At 43.4% G+C, this 22,371-nt stretch overlaps 1 protein-coding gene across 3 annotated transcripts; it reads left to right on the plus strand.

Annotated features, from left to right (window-relative positions):
- The first annotated feature begins 1,193 nt into the window (after positions 1-1,193).
- Positions 1,194-21,685, plus strand: tfap4 (transcription factor AP-4 (activating enhancer binding protein 4)). Of its 3 annotated transcripts, none has more exons than XM_072269574.1 (7): positions 1,194-1,497; positions 10,143-10,308; positions 11,450-11,548; positions 12,718-12,888; positions 17,239-17,385; positions 17,735-17,902; positions 20,979-21,685. In XM_072269574.1, exons 1-7 carry the CDS (start codon positions 1,409-1,411, stop codon positions 21,153-21,155), a joined length of 1,017 nt encoding a protein of 338 aa, XP_072125675.1. In that variant the 5' UTR covers positions 1,194-1,408; the 3' UTR covers positions 21,156-21,685. The 3 variants fall into 3 exon arrangements, with proteins under 3 accessions (XP_072125675.1, XP_072125677.1, XP_072125676.1); XM_072269575.1 differs by having other exon boundaries at positions 1,195-1,497; positions 17,242-17,385; XM_072269576.1 differs by lacking the exon at positions 17,239-17,385.
- Positions 21,686-22,371: the final 686 nt, after the last annotated feature.

Genomic DNA, 22,371 nt, shown 5'->3' on the forward strand with positions numbered 1-22,371 from the left:
CAAGTGCAATGTTAGCATTCATTTTGAGAAGACTAGAATATAAGAGCACAAGTGTGATGCTGACACTTTATAAGGCACTGGGCAGACCACACATAGAGTACTGTGAGCCATTTTGTACCCCTTATCTAAGACAGCACGTGCTGGGTTTGGAGAGGGTCCAGAGGACGTTCACCAGAATGATTCCGAGAATGAAAAGGATAAATATATAATGAGTAACACGCATCAAAGTTGCTGGTGAACGCAGCAGGCCAGGCAGCATCTCTAGGAAGAGGTACAGTCGACATTTCGGGCTGAGACCCTTCTCAGGACACCTCTCTGTACCTCTTCCTAGAGATGCTGCCTGGCCTGCTGCATTCACCAGCAACTTTGATGTGTGTTGCTTGAATTTCCAGCATCTGCAGATTTCCTCGTGTTAACATATGATGAGTGTTTGATGGCTCTGGGCCTGTACTTGCTGGAGTTTAGAAAATGAGGGGCGGGTGGGAATCTCATTGAAATATTGAAAGGTCTAGGTTGTGGATATGGAGAGGAAGTTTCCTATAGCCTAGGACCAGAGAGCACAGCCCCAGACATCCACTTAGAACAGAGATGAGAAGGAACATCTTCAGCCAGCGAGTGGTGAATCTGTGGAATTGATTGCCACATATGGCTGTGGAGGCCAAGTCACTGAAAATATTTAAAGCGGTTGCTTAGTTAGAGTGTCAAAGCTTACGGGGAGAAGGCAGGAGAATAGGGTTTAGAGGGAAAATGAATAATATATCAGCCTTGATGGAATGGCTGAGCAGACTCGACGGGCCGAATGGCCTAACTCTACTGCTATGTCTGAGGGTGCGAAACGGCGCAGCCTCTAAGACGGGGTGGAAATCAGCTAAGGGCCGCGTGTTGTCTCTTTAAAGGAGAGCCGGAGTGAGTGGGCGGGCGCGGTTGTATTTGCGCCTCTCTCGCTGTGTTCTCAGCTGCTCCAATGTCACAGAAGCGGTTGCTTTTCCTCTCGGCTCTGCCAGCCGTCAGCTGATGAGCCGCTTCACCCCCATCCACAGACGCAGGCAGTGGCGCCTGCAGAATCACCCCCAGCCCTCCTGTTACCCAGCGCTGCCCGCTTCTTTCCCCTTCAGTGTCAGCCCGAGCCCACTCCGGTTCCCCCCGCTGCAAGGAGTCTGTGCTGTAGACACAAGCCGGCTGCCTGGTGCAGGCACTGGGCAATAGTCCTTTGTTTACATGCAATGCCGGTGCCGGCGGAAGGAGGCGGCGGTGCTGCGAAAGCACCAGCTGTTTCCCGCCATTTACAACCATCTGATACAGCGATCAGCTGGAAACACACACACGTAGCCTGCACTCAGACTGATTTTTTTTTAATTTAACGCAATTATTATTTTTGGGCAGTTTATTTTTCATCCAAGTGCAAGACATGGAATATTTCGTGGTGCCCACTCAAAAGGTACCTTCATTCCAGGATTTCAGGAAGACTGAGAAAGAAGTGATAGGAGGTCTCTGTAGGTGTGTACTTTTCTTTCCCCCTTTTTTTATATCTGTATTTTATTCGCTACAAACACGGCTCTATTTGCTGCCTTGATGGAAGAGCTTTCAGGTGCTCGGGCGGGTCGGGAGGCGGCAGCGGGACTGGTGCTGCCGTTGCAGGGAGGTTTTGGAAGGTTTACACGTGGATTCGGGCTCCTGGACGCGGCGGTTCCAGGGCAACAGGCTGAAGTGGAACGGATACAACCGGACCCACGTGGGGAGGATCGCAGCCACGCCGCTCAGCACCGTGGTGGCAAGGGGATTCCGCCCGCACTCTTGCACACCCGTGCTCCGGTCTGCCTGCAGCAGCAGCAGCAGCCGAAACAACACCCCCTCCATCCTGGCCCCGGGGCGCACGTGGGTCTGGGCACTTTCCGGGTGTATCTTTATAGGCGGTCAGGTAGAATTTGAAAGCTGGGTCGAGAGAGGGATGTCGAAGGTAGCTCTTTGCCTGTCCTTCCGGAGCGACGTGAGGTGCATATTGTCTCCCTCCCTCTGACCGCCCCCCCACCCCCCCTGGGTCTCGGCCCGGGTGGAGGATGAGGCCGAACGGCGCTTCAGGCCTGCCTGCTTCTCTGCAGCGCAGCTAGCGTACTTAGACGCGGGGCTTGTCGGGAGTTGTAGTCCATATTGTGGCCCGGGGGAACCCTGGGAGTCACGGTCTCTCACTGAAAGCTGCAGGCTGGAGCCTCCAGGGGCAGCGGGACTCGTTGGGAGTTGTAGTCCGTTTGATTGGGAGACCCTTGGAAGTCACGGTCTCCCGTTGAAAATTGCAGGCTGGATCTGGCAGACCCTTCCGGACGTGGGCTGTCACTTGTATATTTGTTGCTCTCCCTCTAAACACCTTGGATATCTTAGGTGAGATATTTTGAGTCAGTCTGGTGCCAGCATTACATTCTGTCTCTCTATTGATACTGAATAAAGATAACTACAGATTACAGTCTACAAACAGTCAACCAAATTGACTGATGCTAATACTTGTGCTTATTTTGTTTGTTTTTTTTTGTGATAACTCTTGTCCATTTATGAAATTTGGTGCTTTACAATGCAATACAAATAGAAAAATAATTTATAAGAAATATAAAAAAATAAGTAGTGCATAAAAAGAGGGGTAGTGTTCGTGGGTTCGTTGTTCAAAAATCTGATGGCAGAGGAGAAGAAAATGAATCTTCCAGTAGTATATGGTGACCTATATGTGCTTTGATAATAAATTTACATTGAACTTTGAAAAAACTGTTTCTAAAACTTGAGTGTATGTCTTCAGGCTCCTGTACCCCGATGGTAGTAAATTGAAGAGGGCATGTCCTCATTGTTGAAGATCCCATAGCTTCTAAGCTTTATTGACTGTTCTGTTGTATATCTTACTGAACATACTATTTATTACAAATTACTATAATTTGCACATTGTACATTTAGAGGGAGACGTAACATAAAGATTTTTACTTACGTATGTGAAGGATGTAAGAAATAAAATCAATACAATTCATTTCCTTAATGATGGATGCTGTCTTCGCGGGACATCGAGCTTTGAAGCTGCCCTTGATGGTGGGGAGGCTAGTGCTTGTGATGGAGCTGGCTGAGTTTATAACCCTCTGCGGCTTTTTTCCTTATGTTGTGCATTGGTACTTTCGTACCAGATGGTGATGCAATCAGGTAGAATGCCAGAGTCTTCTCGTTAAACTCCTGATGAAATGTAGCTGCTGTTGTGACTTTGTAATTGCATCAATATGTTGGGCTCAGGATAAATCTTCAGAGATGTTGACACTCATCCACTGCTGAATTTGATGTGGACTGGTGTAGACTTCCCCTCTGGAAGTCCACAATCTATCTCTTAGTCTTGATCGCGCTGAGTACAAGGTTATGACACCACTCACCATCAGATTCTCCTTAAACACACTGATGTGGAATCTGATTTATATTGTTGTAGAAAACTTAATGACATTGGAGGCCATTTGGCCCACTGTGTCTATGACATTTAAAAAAAAAGCCATACCCATCCTCATCAGACTTTCCAGCAATAGTCACTGTTTTCTGAATGCACTTCAAGCATTGAAACCTGTCAAGCATGTCTCCCTCCACGCTCTTACAGGCAGAGTTATAGATGCTATCTTCCTCTGGGGTGGGGAAAGAAAGAATTTCCCCTCTTTTCCCTAATCCTTCCATCAATTATTGTAAATCTATGCTGCCGATTTTAGATAGCACTGTCAGTAAAGAATGCCTAATTAGAACAGATGAGGAGGAATTTCTTTTGGTGAATCTGTGGAATTCAGTGCCATAGACAATTGTGGAGGCCAAGTCATTGGGTATATTTAAAGTGGATGTTGATAGCTTCTTTATTTGTAAGGGTGTCAAAGGTTATAGGGAGAAGGTAGGAGAATTGGTTTGAGACGGATAATAAATCAGCTGTGATGGAATGGTGGAGCAGACTTGATGGGCTGAATGTCCTAATTTTGCTCCTATATCTTGTGGTCAAATAGTATTTATTTGCTCTCAGTTCTCAATTAAGATGTATAAAGTTGTCTTCCCCTGGCAGCAGAGTTGTAAGGGGAATTGAATAGAAAATGAAGAAGGTTACGTTTCAGCTATATTGGGCATTAATGAGGTCACATCTGCACATTGCTCTCATTTGGGGAAGGATGTAAATTTGGATGACCCAAAATGTTGACTCTGCTTTCCCTCCTCAGATGCTGCCTGATCTGCTGAGTTCCTCCGTTTTGCATTTTCTTGCTCCAGATTCCAGCATATACGATAGGGTGGTAAAGAAAGCATATGAAATGCTTGCCTTTTGTTAGTTGAGGCACTGAGTTCAAAAGTCAGGAAGTTATGTTGCAACTTTATAAAACTCTAGTTAGCTGCATCTGGAGTATTGCATACCATTGTGGTCGCCTCATTATAGGAAGGATGTTGAGATTTTGGAGAGGGTGCTGCTTGGACTGGAGTGCATGTGCTCTAATGAGAGGTTGGACAAACTCCATTGTTTTCTCTTCAGCAGTGGAGGCGAAGTGGAGATCTGCTAGAGGCTTATAAGATTATGGGAGGCATAGATAGAGTAGACAGACAGTATCAGGGTGGAAATGTGTAATACCAGAGGGCAAGCATTTAAGGTGGGAGGGGGTAATTTTAAATGAAATATGAGAGGCAAGTGTTTTTTTACAGAGCTGTCAGTGCCTGGAATGCAGTGTCTGGGGTAGAGACTTCTAAGAGATGTTGTGTACGGGGTCTTTCTTTTTTGTATGTTACATTTAGATGGGCACATGAATGTGAGGAAAATGGAGGGATATGGACAGAAAGGATTGGTTTAGTTGGCCATTTGATTACTAATATATTTAGTGTAGCACAACATTGTGGGCCAAAGGGCCTGTTCCTGTGCTTTACTCTTCAACGGTTTCTTGTGTTTCCAAGGATGCAAATATGTTCAAATGGTTCAGAGAAGGTTTACTAGATTTTCCCAGAGTGGGCAAGTTGCCTTATGGGGAAAAGGTTAGATTGATCTTGGTGTCGGCTAAAGGGTCAGCACAGCATTGTGGGCTGAAAGGCCTGTTCTGTGTAACTGATCGCATTTAGAAGGCAGATAACTTGATTGAAACTTATGATCCTGTAGCAAATCGGCAGAATGATTGTGGACAGAAAGTTTCCAAATACGGAGCTGAAGGTCACTCAGAATAAGATCTGTCCAATTAAGTAAGGATAAAGTGATTTTTTTTTTAATGTGTGAGGTTATAATTCTCTGGAATTCTCTCTCAAAGGTAGAAGCAAATAGATTATTGATAAGTAGGTGGGGAAGGACTACCAAGGGTGGGAAGGAATGTGGAATTCAGGTTGAAATAGTTTGTATACACATGCTCCTGTGTTTCAAAGAAAACGACCCCCGCTTGTCCAATCTTTCATTTTAGCCTAAGTGTAAGAATGTGAGAGGTGCCCTGTTCTTTGAAGTTCCTGTGTGGATGTGTTTAATGTGATGTTAATCAGATGTGGACACGTTGGACGTGGACATACTTCATGGCCACTTTATTAGGCACGCCTGCCCATTATTGCAAATATCTAATCAGCCAATTATGTGGCAGCAACTCAATGCAGAAAAGCATGTAGACATGGTCAAGAGGTTCAGTTGTTCAGACCAAATATCAGACTAGGGAAGAAATGTGATCTAAGGGACTCTGACCATGGAATAATTGTTGGTGCCAGATGGCGTGGCTTGAGTATCTCAGAAACTGCTGAAATGTTGTGATTTTTCATTCACGTCTCTAAAGTTTACAGAGAATGGTGCAATAAACAAAAACATCCAGTGAGTGGCAATTCTGTGGGCAGAGGAGAATGGTTCAAGCTGATGGGGAAGGCCTTTACTCTGCCTCTCAGTCCTGTTTTGTTGTGTGGGACAGTATAGAGTGATCTTTATTTTGTATATAACCATTGCAGTCTGTATCTGAAGAATGTTTGATGGGACTGTGTAGAGGGAGTTTTACTCGGTTTCTAACCCATGCTGTAGCTGAACTTGGAATGTATAAACTGGACAGTAATATGCCTTAGTGAGCTGTCTTCAGTGGATCTCTGAGCTCAGGCATTTTTAAAATGTGTTTCTGTAAATTTTTTTCCATAGAGAGAGAGATTAGCTTGATTTGTGAGAAGTACATCAAAACGTTAATACAATGAATGGTGTTGTTTGTGGTCTGAGGATTGCGCTGGGGGCAGCCCGTAAGTGTTGCCATGCTTCTGGTGCCAACATAACATGCCCGCTAACGTTGACCCATATGTCTTGGAATGTGAGAGGAAACCAGAGCACCCAGGGGAAATCCACACAGTCAAGGGAAGAATGTACAAACACCTGACAGACAGCAGAGCATTACAGTCTCTCTCTCTGAAAGGACACCAGAGCACTCTGAGGATACCCACACGGTCATGGGAATGTACAGACTCCTGACAGACAGCAGAGCATTAAAGTCTCACACCGTGACTGCATTTCTAATACAATAGTGCTTTTATTCATTCACTGCCCTTATAAAAGTTTTGGCTGGACCATCCAATATATGTTAACCTCCTTTATTTGATTTAAGACCATAAGACACGGGAGCAAATTAGGCCATTTGGCCCATCAAGTCTACTCCAACATTCCATCATTGCTGATTTATTATCCCTCTCAACCCTATTCTCCTGCCTTCTCCCTGTAACCTTTGATACCTTTACTAATCAAGAACTCAAGGACCTATCAACCTCCACTTTAAATACATCCAATGACTTGGCCTCCATGGTTTTCTGTGACAATGAAACTCGCCACCCAATGGCTGAAGAAATTCCTCCTCACCTTTGTTCTAAATGGATGTCTCTTCATTCTAAGGCTGTGTGCCCTAGTCTTGGACTCCCCCACTATAGGAAGCATCCTCTCCACATCCACTTTATCTAGGCCTTTCAGTATTCAATAGGTTTCAGTGAGATCCTCCCTCATTCTCCTAAACTCCAAGTACAGGTCCGGAGCCATCAAACATTCCTCATGCATTAACCCTTTCATTCTCAGGAACCTTCTCAGATTCAGTGATTGAACTTGGATGGTATTTGGTCTAGCAGGTAGACTGAGGGAGTTAGTTCAGTATTGGGTTATGCTTGTAGCATATTTGACTGTTCTTGTGTGGTATTTACGTGCAGCATTTGACAGTATTCAGCTGAAATCGTGGTATTTGGCACTGTCCAGGGTATTTGGTGTTGGCACTTTTAGTACTTGTCTGCCCTTGCACTATGGCTCCATCAGGCAATTCCTCAAGAAGGCAGCATCCATCTTGGAGCCTCACTACCCAGAACATGCACGCTTTACGTTACTACCATCAAGGAGAAGGTGCAGGAACCTGAAGACCCAGACTCAATCATTCAGGAACAGCTTCTTCCCCTTTGCCATCGGATTTCTAAACAGTCCATGAACACTACCTCACTATTTTCCTCTCTTTTTGCAGTATTTATTTGTTTTTATATATATTCTTATTATAAATTGGGATTTTTAAAAATGTCTTGCATGGCACAGGTGCTGCAAAACAACAAATTTCACATGTTAGTGACCATAAACTTGATTCTGATACCTCTACTGGATCCACTGCTCTGACACCTGTGAAGTATGGTATTTGACAATAGAATTTGAGCTCATGCTGACTGCCCACAGACCTGAAAGGGTTAAATGAGTAGCTAGACCGAGTCACTATTAGCTGATCCTGAGGCAGGAAATTCTGCAATTCGAAAGTATCAGTTTCAGCTTGAATGTTTGAAGCTGCCAGCTGGTTTTTGTTTTTCAAAGTCCTTTGACAAAATCAGTAACCAGAGAGCTTTGCATTTGACACATTTTTGAAAAAAAGTTAGTATAATTAAGACCTTGCATCTGAATGCACTTCCTGTCAAGGGTTTCCATACTGAAGTTCTGTGCCAGCTATGTGGTAGAAAGCTGTTTATATTGAATGTGCCTCACTGCAGCCTCCCAGGGCAGTGTTGCAGTCCTCTGTTGGCATGTGGGTGTAAGTACAGCCTGTCTGTATCTGACCTGCTTCACTCTGCAGCACTACAGCACAGAAACAGGCCATTTGGCCCATCTAGTCCATGCTGAACTATTAAACTACCTACTCTCATTGACCTGCATGTGGACTATAGCCCTCCATACCCCTTCCATCCATGTACAGTGGCATGCAAAAGTTTAGGCACCCCTAATCAAAATTTCTGTTACTGTGAATAGCTAAGCGAATAAAAGATAAACTAATTTCCAAAATGCATAAAGTTAAAGATGACACATTTCTTTAATACTTTAAGCAAGATTACTTTTTTTTGTTTCCACCTTTTACAGTTTCAAAATAATAAAAGAGGAAAAGTGCCCGAATTAAAAGTTTGGGCACCCTGCATGGTCAGTACTTAGTAACACCTCCTTTGGCAAGTATCACAGCTTGTAAACGCTTTCTGTTGCCAGCTAAGAGTCTTTTTGTTTGGGGGATTTTTGCCCATTCTTCCTTGCAAAAGGCTTCTAGTTCTGTGAGATTCTTGGGCCGTCTTGCACGCACTGCTCTTTTGAGGTCTATCCACAGATTCTCGATGATATTTCGGTCGGGGGACTGTGAGGGCCATGGCAAAACCTTCAGCTTGTGCCTCTTCAGGTAGTCTATTGTGGATTTTGAGGTGTGTTTGGGTTCATTATCCTGTTGTAGAAGCCATCCTCTTTTCATCTTCAGCTCTTTTACAGAGAGTGTGATGTTTGCTTCCAGAATTTGCTGGTATTTAATTGAATTCATTCTTCCCTCTACCAGTGAAATATTCTCCGTGCCACTGGCTGCAACACAAGCCCAAAGCATGATCGATCCACCCCCATGCTTAACAGTTGGAGAGGGGTTCTTTTCATGAAATTCTGCACCCTTTTTTCTCCAAACATACCTTTGCTCATTGCAGCCAAAAGGTTCTATTTTAACTTCATCAGTCCACAGGACTTGTTTCCAAAATGCATCAGGCTTGTTTAGATGTTCCTTTGCAAACTTCTGACACTGAATTTTGTGGTGAGGACGCAGGAAAGGTTTTCTTCTGATGACTCTTCCATGAAGGTCATATTTGTGTAGGTGTCGCTGCACAGTAGAATAGTGCACCACCACTCCAGAGTCTGCTAAATCTTCCTGAAAGTCTTTTGCAGTCAAACGGGGGTTCTGATTTACCTTTCTAGCAATCCTACGAGCAGTTCTCTCGGAAAGTTTTCTTGCTCTTCCAGACCTCAACTTGACCTCCACCATTCCTGTTAACTGCCATTTCTTAATTGCATTATGAACTGAGGAAATGGCTACCCTAAAATGCTTTGCTATTTTCTTATAGCCTTCTCCTACTTTGTGGGCATCATTTATTTTAATTTTCAGAGTGCTAGGAGGCTGCTTAGAGGAGCCCATGGCTGCCGATTATTGGGACAAGGTTTGAGGAGTCAGTGTATTTATAAAGCTTTGAAATTTGCATCACCTGGCCTTTCCTAATGATGACTGTGAACAAGCCATAGCCCTAACAAGCTAATTAAGGTCTGAGACCTTGGTAAAAGTTATCTGAGAGCTCAAATCTCTTGGGGTGCCCAAACTTTTGCATGGTGCTCCTTTCCTTTTTTGCACTCTAAAATTGTACGAAACAAAAATAATACACTAATCTTGCTTAAAATGTTGAAAATAATGTTTCATCTTTAACTTTATGACTTTTGGAGATCAGTTCATCTTCTACTCACTTAACTATTCACAGTAAAAAAATTTTGACCAGGGGTGTCCAAACTACTGCATGCCACTGTATCTATCCAGATCTCTCTTAAACATTGAAGTCAAACCTGTATTCACCACCTCTGCTGGCAGCTCGATCCACACTCTCACCACCCTCTGAGTAAAGAAACTAAGTGCAGATGTAGAAAATAATGATGGATCCATCAATACAAGGGCTGAACCCCCAGGAATGACCATTTAGTGACTGATTCTTTATAAATTTTACATTAGGCTGCATGGGGAAAGGTAAATGAATCTTTACTAAAACCGGGCAATGATCTTGGACAATTATTTTTCAGTTGCAAACTTTGAATACTTTTATCAGTAAAGAGTGTACTGTACAGGAAATTATCTGAGATAAGGCTAAAAAAGTCCCAATTGTTCTTCCAGCTTGGCTAATATTCCACTGTCCCAGGAGTCTCAAAGAGACCAGGAGAGGAGGATACGGAGAGAGATCGCCAACAGCAATGAACGACGCCGAATGCAAAGCATCAATGCTGGCTTCCAGTCCCTGAAGACACTGATACCACACACAGATGGCGAGAAACTGAGCAAGGTTGGGCAGAGACTTGTCTTTGGTGATTCCCCTGAGGGTCTGTTGGGAGTGCTGTAGGGCACTTATTGGAAAGGGATAGTGTTATTTGGAACTTTGCTGGATGGGGAGAAGGTTGAACATGGGACACAGAACAATTCAAGCCCTTTGGCCCATAATGTTGTGCTTATCCTTTAACCCATTCTAAGGTAAATCTAAAGCTTCCCTCTTGCATAGCCTTCCATTTTTTTCTTTCATCCATGTACCTGTCTAAGAGTCTCTTAATGTATCTGCCTCTTCCAAGACCCCCATAGGGTGTTCCACACACGTACCACTCTTTTTCTTAAAAAAAACTACTACTGACATTCCCCCTCCATTCCCATACTTTCCTCCAGTCACCTTAAAATCATGCCGCCCCCCGCCCCCCCAGTATTAGCTACTTCTGCTCTGGGGGAAAGGTCTTTCCACTAGATCTATGCAATTTAGCATCATCTACACCTCTATCAAGTCACTTCTTATCCTCCTTCACTCTATAGACAAAAGCCCTAGCATTCACAACATTTCCTTATAAGACATGCTGTCTAATCCAGGCAGCATCCTGGCAAACCTCAGCATCCTCTCTAAAGCTTCCACATCCTTCCTATAATGAATTGTGCACTATACTCCAAATGTGGTCTTATCAGAATTTTATAGAACTGTAACATTACCTTGTGGCTCTTAACTTAATCCCCTGACTAATGAAGGCCAACACACCATACACCTTCATAACCACTCTATTAACTTGCATAGCAAACTTGAGGGATTATTGGATGTGTAACCCCAAATTTCCTCCATTCCTCCACACTGCTAAGAGTCCTGCTATTAATCCTGTGTGTTGGTGATGTATAGTTATGTGATTTAGATAGGGGAGTGGAATGATGTCAGTCTAGTGGAGAGGTTTTTTTAGGTAATTATCTTTTTCCATCAATCAACAAGTCCTATCAATTAGTTGTATTTAAGCAAGAACAATGAGAGAGCAGTGCTGCTGTATGAGGAAAAACTTCCTGTAATTTTTCTCTCCAATAATCAGCTGCGTTTGATAGGCATGCTTTCAAAATGGAGGGACATGGTAGTGAATGCTGTGGATAAATCCTGTTTACGCTCTGTATGTTTTCTCGTCACACAGGCAGCCATTTTGCAGCAAACTGCTGAATATATATTCTCACTTGAGCAAGAGAAAACCCGACTACTTCAGCAGAACTCCCAGCTGAAGCGCTTCATTCAGGTGAGCATCTGATTGGGAAGGGAAGGGTATGCAAGGCAGTGTTTGCTGGAAACTGTCTTTCTGCCCAGGATCTGGCTGAGTGTAGCTATGACAAACGTATCAGAATTATTCAACTCCGGGTTTAGCCATGGTAGATTGACTGAACATGGGGGTTGATATTGAACTGTCAGTCAGCAATGGACTTTTATAACAGTAGGCTGCAGATTACATAGCCCCTCAATGCAAAGATGCCTTAGCATGGAGGGCCCAAGCCCCCTTGCTCTAGATTACTCTTTGAAGGGAAATATCCTCCCACTATCTGCCCTATCAATCTCCCTGAGGATATTGTGGTTCCTTAAGATCCCCTCCATTCTTCTAAACTGCATTTGGCAGTGCTGCAGTTAGTGCAACACTTTACAGCGCTGGCAACTTGGGTTCAATTCCCACCACCGTCTGTACTTTCTCCCTATGATCATGAGGTGCTCCAGTTTCCTCCCACACTCCAAAAATATATGGGTAGGGGTAATAAGTTGTGGGCATGCTAAATTGCCACCGGAAGCACGGCAACACTTGCGGCCTGCCCCAGTCAGTCCTCGACTGTTGGTACTTGTATAAATGACCATTTCACTGTATGTCTTGATGTACACATGACAAATAAAGCAAATTTTTAATCTTCTTTAAAGCAGTCCCTTGATATCACAAATCATATCACCACCAATCTGTTTCAAATGCTGTAAATCTCTCAAGTATGAGAGCAAAACTGTATACCATATTGCAGGTAATACCTCACCAACACTGTACTGACGTAGCACAGTCTGTACTCTTCTGCTGAAAAGGGCAGTCCCTTTGCACAACAGCGTACTGTAGTGGAAAAACAAACTGCTGGGGGAACACAGCAGCTCAGGCAATGTTGACCATGATTGGAACATTCAGAGACAGAAAAGGAAAATAAAGAAATGCAATAGAATTTGTGAAAAATTACACATAAACAAAGACTGATAAACAACTAATGTTCAAATGAAGACAGGTTGTGCAAATAAAAAATAAATAACACTGAGAACATGAGTTTGTAGACTCGTATTAAACTGACTTGACTCAGCAGTTATTCTTGCATCTGAGAAGAATTTCGCCTGCATTGTACCCAGATTAGCTGCTCTGATGTTTAACTTAGCTTTGTCTTTGGGATGCAGGAATACAGTGGCTCCTCACCCAAACGGAGGCGGGCAGAGGATAAAGACGAAGGGATCGGTTCCCCAGATGTCTGGGAGGATGAGAAACTAGAGGACTTGAAACGGGAGATGATTGAACTGCGGCAGCAGCTGGATAAGGAACGCTCTGTTAGAATGATGCTGGAGGAACAGGTTGGTGTGTGCTTGATTTAATCCTCTTTCATAAAGGCAAAAATCAGCAAGCAGACCAAGAGATTCAAGATTTGATTTTTGGGTTGTCAAACAAGGACAGTACTATCTGGGAGCAATGTTGGAACGTGGAAACTTCAGAGAGGGTACAGAAGAGAATTAACAGAATGCTGCCTGGACTGGAGAACATGTCTTATGAGGATAGTTTCAGTGAATTTGGGGCTTTTCTTTGAAGCAGGGGAGGATGAGAAGTGTATAAAATGATAAAGAGATATAGATCGAGTGCCCAGCCAGAGACTTTTTTTCCAGGCCAGAAATGGCGGGGGACATAATTTGGAGGTGATTGGAGGAAAGTATAGGAGAGATGTCAAAAGGCAAATTCTTTACACAGAGAGTGGTGCCAGGAACACCCTACTAGGAGTGCTGATAGTGGCAGATATATTAGGGACATTAAAAAAATATATATATTTCACACAGTCTCATGGATGAAAGTTACATTAAGGGCTATGTAGGAGGGAGGGGTTAAATTGATTTTGGAGTAGGTTAAAAGGTCAGCACAACATTGTAGGATGAAGGACTGTTCTACGTTCTTTGTCTGGACGTGGATGATGGGGTAGGGACATGATTGAGCTGAGATCCAGTGCCTCCCATGATTGAATGGTCAGTGGCTCCTCAGCAAGATATGATGGGGGACTTTGTGTTTGTAAAATGGTGTTAATAGTGGTGGAGGCAGGACTACATCAGCTAAAGAGCCTTAATTGGGAGCCTACCTTCAGGAACAACGTAAATAAGATTGAAAGAGTACAGAGAAAATTGGTAAGTACGTTGCTGGAACTGAGTTGTAGGGAAAGGTTGAATGGGCTAGAATTTTATCCCCTGGAGCGTAGGAGAAGGAGGGGAGATTTGATAAAGCTGTACCAAGTTAAGAGGGGTAAAAGTAAGCAGGCTTTTTTCACTGAGGTTGGGTGAGACTCGAAGTAGAAGTAAAAGTGGCAGGCCAGCAAATCCAGGGCAAGCATTAAAAAGGGCCACTTTTCAACATAATTATATAAGGGCTAAGAGAGTTGTAAAAGAGTGCCTGAAGGCTTTGTGTGTCAATGCAAGGAGCATTCGTAATAAGGTGGATGAATTGAAAGTGCAGATTGTTATTAATGATTATGATATAGTTGGGATCACAGAGACATGGCTCCAGGGTGACCAGGGATGGGAGCTTAACGTTCAGGGATATTTAATATTCAGGAGGGATAGACATGAAGGAAGGGGAGGTGGGGTGGCGTTGCTGGTTAAAGAAGAGATTAACGCAATAGAAAGGAAGGACATAAGCCGGGAAGATGTGGAATTGATATGGGTAGAGCTGTGTAACACTAAGGGGCAGAGGACGCTGGTGGGAGTTGTGTACAGGCCACCTAACAGTAGTAGTGAGGTTGGAGATGGTATTAAACAGGAAATTAGAAATGTGTGCAATAAAGGAACAGCAGTTATAATGGGTGACTTCAATCTACATGTAGATTGGGTGAACCAAATTGGTAAAGGTGCTGAGGAAGAGGATTTCTTGGAATGTATGCGGGATGGTTTTTTGAACCAACATGTCAAGGAACCAACTAGAGAGCAGGCTATTCTGGACTGGGTTTTGAGCAATGAGGAAGGGTTAATTAGCGATCTTGTCATGAGAGGCCCCTTGGGTAAGAGTGACCATAATATGGTGGAATTCTTCATTAAGATGGAGAGTGACATAGTTAATTCAGAAACAAAGGTTCTGAACTTAAAGAGGGGTAACTTTGAAGGTATGAGACGTGAATTAGCTAAGATAGACTGGCAAATGACACTTAAAGGATTGACGGTGGATATGCAATGGCAAGCATTTAAAGATTGCATGGATGAACTACAACAATTGTTCATCCCAGTTTGGCAAAAGAATAAATCAAGGAAGGTAGTGCACCCGTGGCTGACAAGAGAAATTAGGGATAGTATCAATTCCAAAGAAGAAGCATACAAATTAGCCAGAAAAAGTGGCTCACCTGAGGACTGGGAGAAATTCAGAGTTCAGCAGAGGAGGACAAAGGGGTTAATTAGGAAGGAGAAAAAAGATTATGAGAGAAAACTGGCAGTGAACATAAAAACGGACTGTAAAAGCTTTTATAGATATGTAAAAAGGAAAAGACTGGTAAAGACAAATGTAGGTCCCCTGCAGACAGAAACAGGTGAATTGATTATGGGGAGCAAGGACATGGCAGACCAATTGAATAATTACTTTGGTTCTGTCTTTACTAAGGAGGACATAAATAATCTTCCAGAAATAGTAGGGGACAGAGGGTCCAGTGAGATGGAGGAACTGAGCGAAATACATGTTAGTAGGGAAGTGGTGTTAGGTAAATTGAAGGGATTGAAGGCAGATAAATCCCCGGGGCCAGATGGTCTGCATCCTAGAGTGCTTAAGGAAGTAGCCCAAGAAATAGTGGATGCATTAGTGATAATTTTTCAAAACTCTTTTGATTCTGGACTAGTTCCTGAGGATTGGAGGGTGGCTAATGTAACCCCACTTTTTAAAAAAGGAGGGAGAGAGAAACTGGGGAATTATAGACCGGTTAGCCTAACGTCGGTGGTGGGGAAACTGCTGGAGTCAGTTATCAAGGATGTGATAACAACACATTTGGAAAGTGGTGAAATCATCGGACAAAGTCAGCATGGATTTGTGAAAGGAAAATCATATCTGACGAATCTCATAGAATTTTTTGAGGATGTAACTAGTAGAGTGGATAGGGGAGAACCAGTGGATGTGGTATATTTGGATTTTCAAAAGGCTTTTGACAAGGTCCCACACAGGAGATTAGTGTGCAAACTTAAAGCACATGGTATTGGGGGTAAGGTATTGGTGTGGGTGGAGAATTGGTTAGCAGACAGGAAGCAAAGAGTGGGAATAAACGGGACCTTTTCAGAATGGCAGGCAGTGACTAGTGGGGTACCGCAAGGCTCAGTGCTGGGACCCCAGTTGTTTACAATATATATTAATGACTTGGATGAGGGAATTAAATGCAGCATCTCCAAGTTTGCGGATGACACGAAGCTGGGTGGCAGTGTTAGCTGTGAGGAGGATGCTAAGAGGATGCAGGGTGACTTGGATAGGTTGGGTGAGTGGGCAAATTCATGGCAGATGCAATTTAATGTGGATAAATGTGAAGTTATCCACTTTGGTGGCAAAAATAGGAAAACAGATTATTATCTGAATGGTGGCCAATTAGGAAAAGGGGAGGTGCAACGAGACCTGGGTGTCATTATACACCAGTCATTGAAAGTGGGCATGCAGGTACAGCAGGCGGTGAAAAAGGCGAATGGTATGCTGGCATTTATAGCGAGAGGATTCGAGTGCAGGAGCAGGGAGGTACTACTGCAGTTGTACAAGGCCTTGGTGAGACCACACCTGGAGTATTGTGTGCAGTTTTGGTCCCCTAATCTGAGGAAAGACATCCTTGCCATAGAGGGAGTACAAAGAAGGTTCACCAGATTGATTCCTGGGATGGCAGGACTTTCATATGAAGAAAGACTGGATGAACTGGGCTTGTACTCGTTGGAATTTAGAAGATTGAGGGGGGATCTGATTGAAACGTATAAAATCCTAAAGGGATTGGACAGGCTAGATGCAGGAAGATTGTTCCCGATGTTGGGGAAGTCCAAACGAGGGGCCACAGTTTGAGGATAGAGGGGAAGCCTTTTAGGACCAAGATTAGGAAAAACTTCTTCACACAGAGAGTAGTGAATCTGTGGAATTCTCTGCCACAGGAAACAGTTGAGGCCAGTTCATTGGCTATATTTAAGAGGGAGTTAGATATGGCCCTTGTGGCTACGGGGATCAGGGGGTATGGAGGGAAGGCTGGGGCGGGGTTCTGAGTTGGATGATCAGCCATGATCATAATAAATGGCAGTGCAGGCTCGAAGGGCCGAATGGCCTACTCCTGCACCTATTTTCTATGTTTCTATAAGTTAAGGGTGAAAAGTGGAACATTTAAGGAGAACCTGAGGGGGAACTTCTTACTCAGCAGGTGGTGTGAGTGTGGAATAAGCTATTGGTGGAAGTGGTGGATACGATTGTGATTTCAATTGCGACATTTAAGAGCAGCTTGGTTAAGTACAAGGATGAGAGGGATAAGGATGGCTGTGGTCCTGGTGTGGGTTGGTGGGACTATAGAATGGACTAGATGGGCTGAAAGGCCTGTTTCTGTGCAGTAGTGCTCCATGACTCCCTGTTCACATGAAGCATGAACATGGGATGGGCAGTCAGACTTTTTCATTTGATTTTAAGTTGACTTTCGAAAGGCTTCCTCCTATGCACAAAAGCTGATGAGATGTGCCTGTTAGCAGGTTCGCTCGCTGGAAGCTCATGTGTACCCCGAGAAGCTGAAGGCCATTGCGCAGCAGGTACAGATGCAGCAACAGCAGCTGGAGCAGTCCAAGATCCTTCAGCTGGGCGAGCAGCAGGAACTCGAGCCCTGTCGCGTAACACAGGTCAGCCCTCAATTTTGGGGACAGAGGGGAGTTAAGTTCAACTTTAATTGCCATTCAACCATATATGAATACAGTGCAGCCAAACAAAACAGCGTTCCTCTGGGTCCAGTGTGCAAAGCACAATACCAATAGTCATACATGACACAAGGCACATGTAGCACACATAATTATGCTCGGAGGAAACCCACACAGTTACGGGAGAATGTACAAATTCTTTACAGATGTGGCAGAAATTCAACCCTGATCATTGGCACTGAAAAGTGTTGTGCTAACTACAATGCTACTGTGCTGCTCCACTTGGTTAACTCTTTGTAAACTGTGAATTTTCCTTTCTCCTGTTATCTTTCAGCTGCTGCCGGCACCTGTTGTTCCAGCATCAACTCACCATCCGACTGTCATAGTGCAAACTCCACCTCCGATGCCTTCACACCAAGTCACTGTGGTGACAATGGGACCATCCACCGTTATCAACAGTTCCTCCACTACATCAAGACAAAACTTAGACACAATTGTGCAGGTAAGGCTACCGCCCTGACACTATGATACTTGCTATGAGGAAGATGTATTACTTCGGCAAACAGATTGTTGCTGATCCCTAAAATTTGCTGTGCTTACCAGAGCACCAAAAGTTGATTGAAGAGGAAAAATTGATTATAGTGGGTGGCACGGACACATAGTGGTTAGCACAAGGCTCCACAGTGACAGCAATCACTGATCGAGGTTCAATTCCTGCCACTGTCTGTAAGGAGTTTCTACGTTCTCCCCATAACCTCTGGGTGCTCCAGCTTACTCCCACAGTCCAAAGACATACAGGTTAGGGTTAATAAGTTATGGGGATGCTGGAATGTTGGTGCTGGAAGCATGGCGATATTTGTGGGCCTCAGCACATCCTTGGACTGTGTTGGTTGTTGACACAAATGAAGCCTTCCACTGTTTTGATGTAGATGTGACAAATAAACCATTAATCTTTTCATTAAGACAGATGGAATATCAGAGTTAAGTAGAAGAAATATAAGATCTGCTTCAAATTTGCAAATAGAGCGAAGCAGAGGCAGGAGAAATTAAAATGGGAACGAAAAACGTAACTAAACGAAAGGAAAAATATTAGCATGATAATTATGTTTTAGAAATCTCTGGAAAAGTGCTAAAAATGGTGGGGACAACAAGGGTTTAAAGAAGTAAGGAGAAAGAGGAGGCCTAGAGCTGCCTGGACCCCTGGACTTGCTGGTCTGCATCTGAGAACTTATTTACTATTATTTATTTAGAGATGCAGCTCAGAACTTGCCTTTCCAGCCTCCTGAGTAGTGCCAGCCAGCAATACACCTGTAACACTAGCCTAATCACAGGGCAATTTACAATGACCAGTTAACCTACTGACTGCTACGTCTTTGGTCTGTGAAAGGTACCTGGAGAAAACCCACGCGTGCACGGGAAGAACGTACAAACTTCCTTATAGAGGACACCGGAATTGAACGCTGGACTCCAACACCCTGCGATATAATAGTGCCATACTAACTACTACACTACTGTCGTGCCCTGAAAGGAATAATTCCAAAATCAGTGCATGCCTTTGTGCTGATTTTCCAAAATTTTCTTATTTCTAGAGCAGTTCCAGCAGATTAGGAGGTGATGGATGTAAAATGTCAATCAAGAAAATTACAGCTAGGTTGCACAGTAGCATGGTAGTTAGAGCAAAGCTTTACAGCACCAACGATTGGGGTTCAATTCCCACCATGATCACGTGGGTTTCCTCTGGGTGCTCCGGTTTCCTCCCACATTTCCAAAGACCTACGGATTAGTAAAGGTTGGTAAATTGTGGACATACTGTGTTGGCATTGGAAGCATGGCAACATTTGCGGGCAGCCCCTGGCACACCTTTGGACTGTGTGGTTGTTGACACAAGTGACACATTTCACTGTACTATAAATGGCAAATAAAGTTAATCTTTAGCTGTTAAATGGGAGTGAGAAAGAATTTAAAAAAAACTTTTGACTAATTAGCGATGTTTTAGGCAAAATACTGGCACCTATTATTTGAGGATATGGTTATAGTACACACAAAGGGAATGACTGGACGGAGTTGCTGTGGCATTGTGTAAGGGAAATAGTGTTTTATGCTGATGTGCGTGGGTAAGTGGTTATCAGTAAATGCCTTTTCCACCTATCAGCTTCTCACTTCACCCCCCCCCCCATGTGGTCTCACCCATCACCTGCCAGCTTGAATTCCTCCCCTACTCCCACCCTTACTCTGGCTTCTTTTCCCTTCCTTTCCAGTTCTGATGTAGGTTCTTGACTGTTTATTCTTCTCCATAGGTGCTGCCTAACGACCTGAGTTCCTCCAACATTTAATGTGTGTGTTTATTAGTAAATATTTCTGTATTTTCCAAAAGGAGCATGATAAAACTACCACTCAGAAAAGATTATTTCCAAACAAATGGCTGCTGTGATTGAACATGGTACTTTGTGTCATTGAAAGCTGGAGAACAGAGTCACTGTTACTAATGGGTACCTGTATTACAATCCATATTAGTGACTTTAATGAAAAGATAAGAGTAGGGCCAGTGGGGACATGTGCATGGGCAGCGGTCTAAAACAATGTCTTAATGACTAGCTTTATTTGTCACATGTACATGGAAACACAGTGAAATGTATAATTTGTGCCACTGACCAACATAGTCTGAGGATGTGCTGGGGGCCGCCCTCAAGTGTTGTTGTGCTTCCTGTGCTAATATAACATGTCCACAACTTACTAACCGTAACCCAAACGTCTTTGGAATGTGGGAAGAAACCCACATGATCACAGGGAGAATGTGCAAACTCCTTAAGTCAGCAATGGGGTTTGAATCCTGATCGCTGGCACTGTAAAACATACTGCTAGCTGCTACTTTACAGTGCCATACCTTGCCCTGTATGTACCTTCACAGGAAGGAAATGATAAAACATTGACATTGAGGAAGAGTGTAATACTGGATATAATAAAGTGTTAAGTAATTTAATTGGAAGAATCTAGTATAGCCAGAGTAATTAATTACCAGTTTATAGTCATCTGACTGTACATATATACGACCAAACAACAACATTCCTCCAGGCCACAGTGTACCTACAAAACATACAGCACATATCACACACAGCACATAAAACAAAATATCACGACAAATAAGTTTCATAAAATCAAAATTAAAATGCAATCAGTGTGTAGCACAGGTAATGGTTCGCTGTCCCAGTGATGAGACCTCAGTGGTGGCAGGATACCTGGGTAGAGAACCTTTCCCCAGTCTGGCAGCCCTAGTCCTGATGTTCCTGTACTAATTTGCAAGTAATTCAGCCACCATCATGCTGGGTGGCATTAATAGGATTTATTTCAACATTGCAATTTCACACTCTTTAATAATTTGCAGCCAGAACGTATGGTGACACTTGCCGGCTGCCCCTCGCCACATCCTTGATTGTGTTGGTTGTTAATGGAAATGAGGCATTTCGTTGTATGTTTTGATGTATATGTGATAGATAAATAAATGTAAATCTAATCTAACTTTACCTGTATCTGTCTTCTGCCCTCAGTTTGACTAATAGAGGATTTCTTTAAAATGGCAGGCAATCCAGCACATTGAAGGGACTCGAGAGAAGCCAGAGGAGGAGCAGCGACCAGTAGTGATTGTCCAACCTAATCGAGCTTGGTCTGATAATGAATCAGACAGGGAGGAGAGTGAGGCAACAGAAAATCCAGCACTGGGCAAGGAGAAGGAGCCAGTGGAGAGAGTTCTGCCATGACACTAGAGCTGCATCACACTGACCGATCCAGGTGGCATTCCCTGTGTTATTCTCAGAAAAAGGAATTTTTTAAAGTTGGAGCGTGTTTTTGGACCTTCCCAATACTGTAAACAGTCAAAGCCTGGAGTGAGAGGCTATTGAAATCTGGACCATACCAGATGGGATCTCAAAATCCTTTCTCATGACTACCTTGGAATCCATAGCTGAAGAGTTGCTGAAGGACATTTTAGCATTCTTTTTTGTTCTGGGAGAGGGGGGTGGAATTTCAAGCACTTACCAATTTGTTCAGTCCATTGAGAGGAGGTCCTCTCAGTGTGACTGTTCATCCACTTCAGCACCCACCCCCCTTTCTTGTACTGATGTAGTTAATTTTTTTATGCAACGTCATTTCATGTAGTTTGTTTGTTAGTTTCCCTTCATCTCTCCCTGTATCTGTATTTGAGTTGTATGTTGAGACAAGGTTTGTGTTCATGGAAAAACTATTATATTTTGTTAAAGAAAGTGGAAAAAAATGGCACCTGCCATGCAAAGAGAGAAATAAAATTTGTACTTTGTTTTTATTTTAATAGTTTTTTTTTGTCTGACTACACAGTGTGCATGAGATCTTTATTTCTTACATTTACTCTTAGATTTTTTTTTGGAAAGATTCCCTATTTAACTTGCTTCCAGATATAATTTATTCTGGATAAACAGAGTCCATTAAATGCAACTGAAATGTCGGCTGTTTATTCCCCTCTATAGATGCTGCCTGACCTGCTGGGTTCCCCCAGTATTTATTTTATTTATTTCAAGATACAGTGTGGGACAGACCCTTCCAGACCACTGAGTCACAAGGCCCAGCAACCCACCGATTTAACCCTAGCCTGATCACAGAACAAGTTAGGGTTAACCTACTAACCGGTATGTCTTTTGGAATGTGGGAAGAAACCAGAGCACCTGGAGGAAACCGACGTGCTCGTGGGAGGGAATGTACAAACTTCTTACAGAGGATGCCAGAATTGAGCTCTGATCTCCACCCCGAGCTGTAAGAGCTTTGTGTTAACTGCTATGCTACCATGACCCAAATCTAAAATCTAGATTTTGTGTTGGTGTTGCCCAAGGTGCAAATAGAACTGTTTGGATTTTGTGCAATAATGTAAAATGTGGCTTGTTTTGTGTCTCTCTCTCATCTTTATTGACATTAGGATTCCTGTTCATGTATTCCTGGTTAGTTGTA

This window comes from Mobula birostris, chromosome 9, assembly GCF_030028105.1.
Source record: "Mobula birostris isolate sMobBir1 chromosome 9, sMobBir1.hap1, whole genome shotgun sequence".
Taxonomy (NCBI): Eukaryota; Metazoa; Chordata; class Chondrichthyes; order Myliobatiformes; family Myliobatidae; genus Mobula; species Mobula birostris.